This window comes from Drosophila tropicalis, unplaced genomic scaffold (genome assembly GCF_018151085.1).
Source record: "Drosophila tropicalis isolate 14030-0801.00 unplaced genomic scaffold, ASM1815108v1 contig_878, whole genome shotgun sequence".
Lineage (NCBI taxonomy): Eukaryota > Metazoa > Arthropoda > Insecta > Diptera > Drosophilidae > Drosophila > Drosophila tropicalis.
This window is the reverse complement of record NW_027173374.1, coordinates 12,138,803-12,151,181: the sequence shown is the minus strand read 5'-3', so window position 1 is coordinate 12,151,181 and position 12,379 is coordinate 12,138,803. Positions and strand designations below refer to the sequence as shown.

Here is a 12,379-nt window from a genome sequence, read left to right as displayed (position 1 = left end):
TAGCGCAGACTGTTTGCAATTAGTAGTGAACGTGACACACGTTAAAAAACTCACCATTCGTCTCAGACATGTTACATCTTAAAATTGACATTTTCACGATAAACACAACCTAACCCTTCTCCGTTGTCACAAAGTGCAAATGAAAATACAATATACAGATAATTTTACATAGCTTGTTATGGGTTTAATCAAAGGGAGATTTAAACAAACTACTTTTTTTAGACAAAGTGGTGGCAACTTTTATAAATTAAATTATGTGTCTGTGCTTGAGAGGAATGAATGCGCGTCGTTTGCACACTTTCTTCGCTTTGTCGTCATTTAAATCCCCAGATGATTATGTTGTTGTTGCTGTTTGTTGTTGCTGCTGCCGACATATTAATTTAGGAAGTCCCCTGTTGACGGCTTCCTATATTAATATGCCGAGTTGTTGCTTCTTCTTCTTCTTCTTTATAGTAGACATTTAGTCCAGCTGCAAACAAAAACAAATCATAGATTAGTAGCGTTCGTTCATTGATTTTCGGTGGCAAACGCTTACCTTCTTGAAGCCAATGTCGCCGGCGTATTCCCTGAAGCACTGACGGCAAATGTTCAGACCATATTTACGGATCAAACCATGACGGTTGGAGCAGGCGCGGCTGAAATGCAAGTGGTATATTAAATTTTGGTAAATATGGATGAAACGATGTGTCTACACGAGGAGTTCTGTTTTTTGTTGCATAGTTGTTGCTACAGCTGGCTGGATTTAATGCTTTTCCATCGAAATAAGGCAAACCCGCCAGCTGAAGGCGTTTGCTTTGGCCACCCTTTATTAAGGAAATTGTCAAATATAGATATCAGCACATTTCCGTACTCAACCGGGGGGCAGGAGCGGAGTGCACACAACGATAAATGCAATAACAAAAAGGCAAGAGCCTACAAATGGTATTGGAACAAAACGAAAAAAAAAGTAGGGGCTGGGGGCAAACGTGCTTAACCTCACATTCTACAAAGCATGCAACTATGCAACAAAAACAGCTTTAATCAACAAGCGGTGCAGCGATAAATATACCATTCGATGTGGAATTTATTAAGGAAGATGAATCTTACCAGCACCGGGATCCTTGGCCGTATTTGCGGGGATGCGAGTACCAGAGAGTAGCGAAACCCATGTTGGCGTATACACGAGATAAAGCGAAAAGAAAGAAGGAACCAGCAGAGTGACCAGATCTTGCAAATTCGAAAATACCAATAACTGCAACGACTTGGTCATACTTTCTGCTACATTAATTAACACTGGACTAATTTTATTTGACTATCTGGCAACGTGCTCTAACTATTTAAGTTGCAACAACCGAAGGCGGGGTTTGGTGCAGATTTAATAACGGTAAGACATTATAATTCAAAAATCATAGCAACTGGGCAGTTACCTTTATCATACGATATAAAAGCATATTGTGACCCAATTTCGTTTTTATTCATTCATCAAAATTTACATATAAGCATCGGAAAACATCGGCAGTGAGGGATTATTTCTGACTACCACTACTTTGGCATTATCGTGACTGTGCAGCAAGGGAATGCTTTCCAAAATCGAAGATTGACTTGGCTCTGGAATAGGATCAAAAATGCTCATGATAATGTCGTCATTGGTATTGGTTATATCCTCCTGTATCGACTCCTGATAGACAACATCTTCAGCCACGACGACTTCATTATCATCCATTAAAACGTTGATGGTCTCTTCATTTGGAGTCTCAAGATGCTCCTCTATGACAGTCCCAGAAGTCTCCACATCCTGCTGCTCTGGCTTTGCTGTAATATCTTTGGCATCAAGAACACCGTTGTCCTCAGTTGGCCCAGGTTCATTACTCTTTTTATTTCCATTTTTCTTGGCCTTGGCCTCCAGTTGAAATTTCTGCATTTGCATCATGAGTCGTGAATTGGCATCCAAATGAGAGTGACGTGCACGAATATGTTTATCGCGATCGCCGCGCTGGCGGAAGGTCTTGGTGCAGAATAGACAACTATATGGTTTCTCACCCGTATGAATACGTTGATGGTTCTTCAAGGCATCCGCACGATAGAATCGCTTGCCGCACTCATCGCACTCATACCGACGCTCCCCACGATGGATCAGACGATGCTGATAGAACACGGATCCCGTTAGGAAACGCTTGCCACATACCAAACAATGATATGGCCGCTCTCCAGTGTGGCACTTGCGAATGTGATCATTAAGATCCGGACGAATGGTAAATTTCCTGCCACAGTTCTCCTCCTGGCAAACAAAGGGCTTAACGCCCTGATGGAAACGCAAGTGCTGCCAGAGATGACTGGACTGGGTGTATGACTTGCCGCATATATCACACAAATATTGACGTACTCGACCGGGTCCAGTGTTGCGGGCCTCCTTTTCTCGTTTTTTCTTGTTCAAATGTTTCTCCTCATTGTGCGGAAATATCTCATGGGCGGATTCGAAATTAACCTCACAGAACTCACATGGCAAAAGCAGACGTTGGCTATGTTCGCTGAGGCGAGGAAAGTAATGATAGGAGCTGCATCTGAATGAGATAAATGAGGATTTTTCCAAGGACGATAAGATTACTTGTTGCCTGTTGATTGGTTGTATGTAACACTTACCGATGCTCCTGCAGTAGTTCTGCACTAGAGAACTTAAGTTCGCATACATTGCACACGAAATAACGTTTCAATGTGACATTTAGCTGCTTAAGTCCTTCACGCATGAAAACACAGTCGGTCTGAAAGTGTACACTAGCCTCCTTGGCCGTGTTCATGGTCAAGTCGCATGCCGTGCACTCAAACCGCCTTTCAGGGTAATGGGTGGCTGAATGCAGGAGCAGTTCCGAAATGCCTGCAAATATGTATTCGCAGAATTCACACTGCAACACGCTGCCCACAATCAGAGTCTCGAACATTTTCGAATCTAAAGGCGACTTAACGTTACAAATGTCTTGAGACAACGTGGCGAGTAGTTGATCCCCTTCTAACAAGAACTGACCCATGTCAAAGCTATCTTTAATTGTGGCTTTGGGTTCACTTAACTGCGGCTGCGGTGGAAAGTGAATCAGGACATGATCTGTGGCAGACTTGACATTAAAAAAGATTCGTCCACAGGAATTACACTTGAGAACCACATGCAATCCAGGAGCTGGTGGTGTAACCACATGTGGTTGAATGTTGTTATTGGGAATCAGATCGAGAGCGTGCTTCTCCATGTGACGTACCAGGCCAGATGCGTGGACAAACTTACGCTCGCACATGGTGCACTCGTTGGGTCCTTTTGTTGCTTTTTTCGTGCGCGAGTTCACTGCTCCAGTAGTCAGATCGCATTTCAGCTCATCCTTGATGTAGCGACGCAATCGTATCTGATTCTCCTGTAAGACGCGTTCACTGGCCGATTTACTTAAAGGCGGTGCCGATTCCGACGGCTCCACTTTGGACACCAAGGTGGCTTCCTTGTCCTGTTTTCCAGCAACAGTCTCCTTAGTATTGCCATCGCCTTCGCATTCACTTGTATGCTTACTAATGGAATGTACATCACAAACCAAATTGCACTTGCTGCATTTGATAGTGCGACTTGTTGTTGCACTAGATGATGTTCCGGCACGAGGGGCTTTAAGATCAAAATGAATATGAAAACTGTAATGGGGAGAGCAGAAGCTTACCCTGAAAAACGCTCTCTTCCATGGTCATCTTGCCTTTGTTAACGCCAGCCAAAAAATCTCGAATTTTCAACTGTTCAGCCTCCGGATCAAATCCAGCTGTGCCATCAGCCTCCTGTAAAATCTGCTTGAGAGCCGGGTCCGCCAGAGTACGCTGCACCACCACCTCTGTTGGTATTTCAACATTGGCCTTTGGCGCTGATGCAAATAATTTGGATAATTCATCGTTGCCAAAAACCTGTCCCACGGTGCCATCACCCTCGTTGGAGGCCAGTACAGTAGCACCCAGCTGCAGTCCCTCAGCAATGAAGTCCTCCCCATCTTCCACCTCGATTTCAGCCACTGTATATTCACCGGAAGCATTATCCGTCTGTAAGTTCCACAAATCTAAGTCACTCATGATTAAAACACACAAATTTTAAATTTTTATATTTAAGACAAGCGACGTTGTTCTCTGTTCTCCGACACAATTGGGAATGAATTAGATTTTCCCAGTTGTTGAAAGTGAGCAAAAGATGTCAAGCTTCGCTTTTGACAACCAAATCTATGAACAATCGATGTGAAGAAACTTGGTGTTCCAACGTACGTTCCAATGTTCCAACGAGAACGTATTGAGAGATCTCTTAAAGACTTATATTAATCGAAATTCAAAAACTTAATGGAACAAACGAAGATGATTTGAATACATTCATGTCATATATCTGTTTTATTATAATGAGCTTTATAATAAGGTAATTAAATTGTCTTTTGTTTGAACGATTCATAAATTCTAAACTTTTATTGTTAGTACAATAATACTTATATCTATCTTCTGTTCCAGTTTTTACTGATCCCCTCGCTACCCATTTTTTAATTTCAAGATCACTGGAGAAAGAAACCCAGGCTGAATATCGGATATAGAACGTAAATGTCGTAACCCTGTGGAGTAATGTTTAAAGGTAACCAAATTATGCTTAGTTGAAGAAATCGAAAAAAATATATATATATTATTCTTTAATCTTAAATGTCTTAGTCTATGGCTGTCTGCCTTAATATTGGAATAGAAAACTGCTGTTTGTAGTTCCAAAGATTAATAGCCAGGATGCATCCGATCCTAGCATTTGCCTGCCTTCTTCAAAATCAAAGAATGTTCGTACAATAGAGTTCATGGGCACCCAGTCAAATTATTCGCAAAAAGAATTTAAGTTACCTAATTACTTAAAGGTTTGATTCATGCCTTGCTGCTTTATAGAACCATTTGTCATATAAAAACTACGTATCTATATAAATAAAAATGTAGACTACCACAAAAACAAAAAATAACATAAATACTCTTTTATATATTGTTTATATTTTCTTTTAGGCTCAAACTGTCGATGTTTGTGCCAACGCTCCAGGTGATTACTGGCCAGGCAGTTAGTTATCAATGCCTCCGTTTCTAGATAAGACGCTTTTGGCTTCGCGAAATGAGTAAACGCCAGGGCCTAGTGTGACATACCACTGTGTGTTAATCAGTCGGACAAACTGCTTTTTACGGTGCAATTCGATCGAATTGATTCTCTCTCCGTACCTCCAAACTGGATATCATTTGGGAGTCCTTGTAAGGTAATTGTCTACCCTTTAACACCCAAGGGGTTGGCTGATTTTCGGATATTGGATTTTCCCTGCTGCAATGTGTCATTAGATGATGATGAGTCATCTCAATTTACGCCAGCTCAAAAATATAATCTTATCTAATTTCAAATGGCTACAAGATAATGCTTTGTGTGGATACGGATATGGGACCTCTAAGTATATTGCCAGTGGGTGGCGATTCCTATTGCAGCCGTATTAATGTAGTCCCCACCTACGTATCCGTGCTTTTCAGTGTTGCAGGGCTGCATTATGAACGATTACCGGATGTATGCGTACATCTCCGAGCCCGTGGAGTTTCGTCAATTGGAGGGCAAATCCATTGATTTTCGCAAGACATTTGATTTGCGTGGCCATGGAACAGATGAAATGCTTCAATTGTATCTACGTAGAGCCAACCTGTCCGATGATATTGAACGACTGCCTGCCCTGCAGAGAAGGGCCTACGTTTACGACATAATTAGGAGCAATAAGGGGCCCGGCTATTGGGTGGTAATTTTCAATCATACAGAGTCATCAGGCAGCTGAATCATATCCGGCTTACATCAAACCCGTGTGCCAATGGTGCTTTAGAAATCACATCATGTCACATTTGTGTTATCTTTTTGCATTCCTTCATTCCAGCCCCCTTCTATGCAAGTGAGTAGCGACGTATTTGCTCATCCGCCACCAGCAGTACGCCCACCGCCCCAAGTAGCCAATTCCATTGAGAGCAATATGAGCAATTCCTCCTCCTCGAACAGTTTGTACAGCTATGGAGGAGCTCAGGTCACTGGAACTATGCCCGGGCCGAGTTTTGCCACCAGTGTAGTTGTCAGCAACAAAGGATCAAAATATGAGATTAGCGGGCCAGTCAATTTCCAACATGTATCCGGAGATGTGACCCGCGATAGAACACGGAATGCTTTCGACCTGAATGCTGGTACCAATGATAACGTGCTGAAGAAGTATATGATGGAGCGTGGCATAACTGAGGAGGACATCCGTGGCATGAAACGTCAGGATGTGATCAAAAAGATTGTGCATTCAAATTTTACCTGGATGGTATGTGTCGCAAATAAAATCTCATCCAATTAGGAATAAATAGATCAAATCTTTCATACAGCCAACGAAGCAAGATCTCCAAGCGAAGCCAACAATCCAGGAACGGCCACTTCTTTATGCTACAATATCAACGAATAATCAAATTACGCCGCCTCATTCCCCACCTCCAGCAACAAAGCCGACTTTCTCCAATTATGCATCGCTAACTTCGCGATTTGTGGACATATCCGATATGGATATGGAAACGCCTGGATCAGCACCACCACCATCTAACAGACAGGAAGTGGGATCTGTGGTCAGCGTGCGTGTCCAGCAGCAGCCGCAACAAATCCAAAAACCCAAAGTGCCACCGCCCCCATCGGCTGTTACGGCGAACAACACATATGGTTATCCGGCGGCTATAGATCCACGTCATGTGCGACCTTCCGCTGCAGTTACGCCTCCTGCAAAGACAACCAATGAGACGTTTGCCACAATAGCTCCACAACGAAAAGTAGGAACGATGCGTGTTGCTCCGCCTGCGCCTCCAAAGCCAACAATATTACCCAATACCAATCCAAACATGACTTCATCAGTTCAGTATGCGTCCAAACTGCCAACACCAGCGCCACTTTTGGTCAAACCAACTTTGACTCCAACACCAGCTCCAATTCGGGTAAAACCAAACCCTACAATATCAGCAATACCTCCTCCGCCTCCTCCAATGCAGAATACAAAAGCTTCAAGTGGCCAAGTACCTATTCCACCGCCACCGCCACCTCCTGCACCAGCTGCATTAAATGGAATGGCACCTCCTCCCCCCGCCGCCACCGCCAAATGTCGGATCTGCACAAATTCCAAGCCAAAAGTCTGAGCCTACAAGATCTACACCAGTTGCTGCCTCCACAGGTGACAATCGCGATGCCTTTCTGGAAAGTATCCGCCAAGGAGTTACACTTAAGGTGCGTTGGATAGTCATTATTTTCTGTTTTTTTTTTTTCTCTAAAATCTCACCGAGTCTGCAAATCATTTACAGAAAGTTGACCAGAAAGCAGCCACCATTAGTGGTATCAAACCACGAGCAGAACGAAAACCACCAGTTACTGATTTTCTAAGCGAATTAAAACTTGGCATTACACTGAGACGAGTAAAAAATCCAGCTGATAATCCGTATTCCGGGGCCAATACCGACGAATCACAAGCTTGAGCGGTTAAATTTTAAACTCCCACATGTATGCAACACTGTCAGGCGAAGCGTTGCCAGAGTGCTGGGTTAAGCTGAGACAATTTTTTAAAAATAAATATTTAGATTAGGCGTAAATGACAATATGATTATATCAATAATATGTTAATAAATTTCCCAATGGCAGATAGCAGGCGTATTATCGCGTTAGTTGCGAATATTATTCTTATCACATACAATCACACAAACTGACAATTCGTTGGCAGCCATTGCGTGTGTGCGTGTGTGAGTGAGAAGCAGTTTTATCAGCCGGTCGTTTTTCTGAGAGCGCTGGTTTTTGGAATCACTTCATTTGCCATTTAGCTTGATAACTGCCAGGTGTTTGAGTCGAGTGATATTGCATTTGTTATTCCGAGAGTTGCCCATTATACTGTAAATCTATTTTTTAATTGTAAATTTCATCCAAGAAGCATTATGCAACAAATTGCAATTATTGGAGGAACCGGTATGACCGGCCAATGTGCCGCGGATTATGCATTGGAGAAAGGTGTGTACATATAATAATGGGGGCCCCGTCCCATTTTCCGGTAACAGTAATTGAGCATATCAAATTTTTTGTAGGTCTCACGGTGCGTTTGCTTTACCGTACAGAGGCCACTGTGCCCGAAAGGTTTAAATCCAAAGTTCAGCTGGTGCAAGGCGATGTCACCAATTACGAAGATGTCAAGCGATTAATTGAGGGTGTAGATGGTGTCAGTGTGATTCTGGGAACACGTAACAAACTGGAGACTACTACTGAGCTATCCCAGGGTACCGAAAACCTCATCAAGGCCATGAAGGAGGCAAAGCTCAGCAAATTCTCCATTGTCATGTCGTCGTTCCTTTTGCGTCCACTAAACGAAGTGCCTGCTGTGTTCCATCGTTTAAATGAAGAGCATCAACGTATGTTGGATCTGACCAAAGCATCTGGATTGGATTATATTGCCATTTTGCCACCGCATATTGCCGATGAAGCGGCAAGTGGTTATACTGTAATTCATGACGAAGCACCTGGTCGCTTGGTATCCAAATATGACTTGGGTAAGTTCATTATAGAGAGCCTGGACCAGCCAGAACATTATGGCAAGGTTTGTGGCATAGCCAAAGCAGCTCCCAAAACTGCCTAAATCAAAATGGAGGAGCTATCGGAACCGGCTGTGCATACAAATGTGCCTTTAATTGCAGTCGGCGCCTTTTGAGGGGTAAACAATAATTTGATATTCAAGCTCATTATAAACAACTCTATTCATAAATGATTACCTATGTAAATACCTACATATATACAATACATATATGCATACACATATATATCTACATATATGTAATTAAACTTTCCATTTCTAACAAGATAAAAATAAATTGTATTTGCTTCATGCCATATCAATTGGCATTGGGCACCTGAAATTCTAACCCATTAGCACCTGTCGCATTCGAATGTCATGTACGAATTTCAGATATTTGCATTTACAAAAGATATAGCCATAGAGAGACCCAAAAAACAAGATAAATTGAACAATAGATAACGACAGAAGCTTCCGCTTTTATAATAAACGACAATTAGGCGTGTGCCGCTCCCCAAAAAAACAGAGATCTCGAGAGCCTTAGCTGATGTATAAATAAAATAAACATTCTTTCACTATGTTGTGTCTATGCGAGGGAGATCCTCACATTTCCGACACGACAAACGACTTGGCAAATGAAGAGAAATGAAATGTGCCCCAAAAGGATGGATTATTCTAAAACTAGTATCTATTGTTAACAACATTTTCGTACTGTCCAAAACTATGTAAAAGTGGAATTATTTCAAATTTTGAATTTAAATTAAGTGAAACAAACATTTTAAACATTCCTCGTTCATTTCGCTGCCAAAGATTTTTCTCTTACATCATTTTGTGTGGCTTATTTTTGTGTGACGCTGTCTGCTCTGTTGGGCAACCGACCTGGCAATGCACTCATCTACGGCCTACGTCTTTGTTTCACTCCCCCGTGCCCAACGGAGGCATAGCCCGCCGACATCTCAGTCATAGCCTGCATTAAAAATAACATTTGCTGTCGCATCCGTGAACTTGAACTTGTCATCTAAATGAGGCACATGCTTCCGTTTATGCTGCTGGGATGTGGCCATCATCTGTCTGGGTGTAAAAGAAATAAGTCAAAAGAAAAAACACTTTGCACTTGCCGTTTGACTTTTCTATATACTATTATTGATTCATAATTTATTGCCATTCGTTTTCTAGTTTGTGGGGAAGTATAGTTTTTTACTTAAATATGGTGCTTAATGCTACGCCTCGATATGTTTGTCTATGCTATGTATAGTTTCTGTGTTTCTTTTTGTTTTTTGGAAGAGAATTGAGCTATCTTAGTTTATGGCCATTATGCACGCATTTGAGCAAACACTACATACAATAAATTACTAATTAAATTGGGTAAATGGGATGGGATAACAATCAATATAGTATGTATTGGGTGTGTGGACAATTTGTAACAACTTTGTGTCATACAAAATTAACCAAAAAGATTAAAAAATACATGCAGAAAGTAATATTTAAATATCAACACAAGCGTATCATATGAATGTTTCAATTATATATCTATGTATGTAGCTTTATCATTATCGGTGTAATGGAATTAATCGAATCGCTTCCCCTCCTTGGTAGGGAAATGCATTACAGAGGGCAGATCTTGTATAAAGCGTTTGCTATTGTACGAAATTCAATTTCGACTAGTTAACAGCTAATTGCTGCTGCTGTTTGGTGCATTTCAATGTGTCTACAACTGGTATTGATGTCTATAAGACCTTTTTCATGTATTTCTTTTTGGCATTTTGTAAGCTAGGCAATTCGCAATGTCGCGGACCGTACATGGTTATGGGGGCACAATATTCATAGCCTATGCGCTCATAAAAACCATCCTGGTCAATAGTCGATAGATAAATTGTCTTCAGATCGAGCACGACCCGACAGTAATCCTCGGCAAATTTCATAATTAGCTTGCCAAAACCCTGGCCGCGATATCTCTTGTCAACAACAACGGATTCCACAAAGCAGGCCTTCTTCTTTGATGTGATGGGGCTTAGCTTGAGATGGGCTATTACACGGCACATGCCCTCCGTGGTGAGCACTAGACTGCATGGTAATGAATCGCACGATGCCTCCAGTGATCTCATTCGCGCTGTTTCCGATCTAGGCCATTCGGCATTGATCAGAGCGCAGGTTTCCTTCATTAGCTCGGGATAATTATGTATGGGCACCACATTAAATGGACTGCCAGTGACATTAAATGGTGGAAGCCCCTGTAAAATAAACAATTCAATCAATTAATTGAATATTGTTGATGTAAACGAGTTTAAGGTTTTGCTAGATCGGCTCGTTTACTTCATAGTACGGCTCCGGTTTTATATAGCGCATATTGCTGAAACTGACAAACTCGACTTGGACCTGGATCTGGACCACAGAAGCTACTACTCTCGTGACGTAAGTATGCAACGATCTAGAAGAGAATAGTCAGGATAGTCAACTGATGGCCAACTGATAGGCACAAAGAACATAGTATTCGGAGTATTTTACATAGGAAGTAATAAGTATAAAAACATAATTAATTACAACGACGGAATAACAAGTTATCAAAAACACATAACATTAATGCATATACGTTTTCATGCGAGGGTCCTGAAAAAGTTTCCGGAAGTTACACAAGTGTAGTTACTTATCCGTTTTGCATATGTTTGATTTATGCTAAGCACTATTCAATAAACATATTATGAATTTAAACAAAACTCTGTTTGAAATTAGCAGATGATACCAAATAGAATACACAATCAAATCTCATTTTATTCAGAAATTGATATAATACTTGCAAATATTTAAAATTGAAAACATAACTGGCACTCCAACAATGGACTTTATTAGGGTTGTCAGAAATAGGTTTTTAAGTTATGAAACCATAAAGAATTGTAGAATTTGTTTCCATTATAATTTTTCCGGAAACTTTGGGGTGACTCTCGTCCATAGATATAAATATTATTCGTCCGCGAAAATCAAGGTGAGGCATAAAAAAAAAAAGAAATCCGCTGAAAACAACAAATCGTTCGGCCTTGACTGGCCTCATACAGAATTCTTCTACATACATATACATATGTTCGTCAGACATTTACACATATACAATCTTAGATATACAAATATATGTACATATATACAATTTAAATAGAGATTTATATAAAATTGGAAAACCTAATGAGTTTGTTCAAATGCAGATGGTGATGACTGTGTTTAAACGCCTGGAGTAGCTTCTATATACACATACACATAGACTTGTGTCTCATAGGCATATTACACTAACACATAGACAAAACAATTGGTTCATTGATTTTCCGATTTGGTTACCATTGCGAGAGCTCTTTGCTGCTGTTGTTGTTGTATTTCCTCCCGTGCGCCACGACGAAGCGTACAAAACGAACTGATATATTTACCAATTCTGACTGACTGGCTAACTGATCCCCAGGAAATGGGCCAAGTTTATAGAGCGTGAGAGAGCGAGCGCTTTAGCAATTTGTATTTGTTTTCATTAATATGAATTATGACTTGCTTTGGCTTGCTTCTATGTATTTGTAGCCAATAATGAATTGCGCGGGAATGTGTTTGGGAATTTATTTCGATATATGTAATTATGCCCGAGAGCTAATATTAAATTATCACTTTGTTTAAAATCGAGCGCGCGTTGCCGTTAAAAGTTGTTTTTATTTTTAAACTTTTGTTTTAGTTGCACTCCCCCTTGCCACTTGTTTCTTAACAATCATCAACACGAATGTTGCCAGCTAGCTGCAAAAAAGTCACCCACATCAAAGAGTATTGCAAATGGCCAA

The 12,379-nt window shown here is 41.0% G+C and overlaps 5 protein-coding genes across 6 annotated transcripts; 2 read left to right on the top strand and 3 right to left on the bottom strand.

The window, feature by feature from the left end:
* Positions 1 to 159: 159 nt before the first annotated feature.
* Positions 160 to 1,245, bottom strand: RpS29 (ribosomal protein S29). The gene is made up of 3 exons (XM_068300010.1): positions 1,087 to 1,245; positions 536 to 635; positions 160 to 469 (listed from the first exon to the last, which is right to left on the bottom strand). The coding sequence occupies exons 1-3, from the start codon at positions 1,146 to 1,148 to the stop codon at positions 461 to 463; spliced, it is 171 nt and encodes a 56-aa protein (XP_068156111.1). The 5' UTR covers positions 1,149 to 1,245; the 3' UTR covers positions 160 to 460.
* A 184-nt stretch (positions 1,246 to 1,429) lies between these two features.
* On the bottom strand, positions 1,430 to 4,138 carry topi (matotopetli). The gene is made up of 3 exons (XM_068300309.1): positions 3,666 to 4,138; positions 2,620 to 3,613; positions 1,430 to 2,540 (listed from the first exon to the last, which is right to left on the bottom strand). The coding sequence occupies exons 1-3, from the start codon at positions 4,060 to 4,062 to the stop codon at positions 1,469 to 1,471; spliced, it is 2,463 nt and encodes an 820-aa protein (XP_068156410.1). The 5' UTR covers positions 4,063 to 4,138; the 3' UTR covers positions 1,430 to 1,468.
* A 995-nt stretch (positions 4,139 to 5,133) lies between these two features.
* Positions 5,134 to 7,672, top strand: Whamy (WHAMM and JMY related). The gene is given in 6 exon segments (XM_068300678.1): positions 5,134 to 5,246; positions 5,509 to 5,765; positions 5,898 to 6,317; positions 6,379 to 7,112; positions 7,114 to 7,258; positions 7,333 to 7,672. Coding segments are annotated over 5 exon segments (1,710 nt in total). The 5' UTR covers positions 5,134 to 5,246; positions 5,509 to 5,525; the 3' UTR covers positions 7,504 to 7,672.
* Positions 7,673 to 7,776: 104 nt separating this feature from the next.
* On the top strand, positions 7,777 to 8,928 carry LOC137585034 (flavin reductase (NADPH)). Its single transcript, XM_068300679.1, has 2 exons — positions 7,777 to 8,026; positions 8,101 to 8,928. Exons 1-2 carry the CDS (start codon positions 7,954 to 7,956, stop codon positions 8,643 to 8,645), a joined length of 618 nt encoding a protein of 205 aa, XP_068156780.1. The 5' UTR covers positions 7,777 to 7,953; the 3' UTR covers positions 8,646 to 8,928.
* A 765-nt stretch (positions 8,929 to 9,693) lies between these two features.
* On the bottom strand, positions 9,694 to 12,317 carry Naa80 (N-alpha-acetyltransferase 80). 2 transcript variants are annotated; one of them, XM_068300216.1, is made up of 3 exons: positions 11,901 to 12,317; positions 10,893 to 11,007; positions 9,694 to 10,810 (listed from the first exon to the last, which is right to left on the bottom strand). In XM_068300216.1, exons 2-3 carry the CDS (start codon positions 10,923 to 10,925, stop codon positions 10,307 to 10,309), a joined length of 537 nt encoding a protein of 178 aa, XP_068156317.1. In that variant the 5' UTR covers positions 10,926 to 11,007; positions 11,901 to 12,317; the 3' UTR covers positions 9,694 to 10,306. The 2 variants fall into 2 exon arrangements, with proteins under 2 accessions (XP_068156317.1, XP_068156318.1); XM_068300217.1 differs by lacking the exon at positions 10,893 to 11,007.
* Between the last annotated feature and the right edge of the window lie 62 nt (positions 12,318 to 12,379).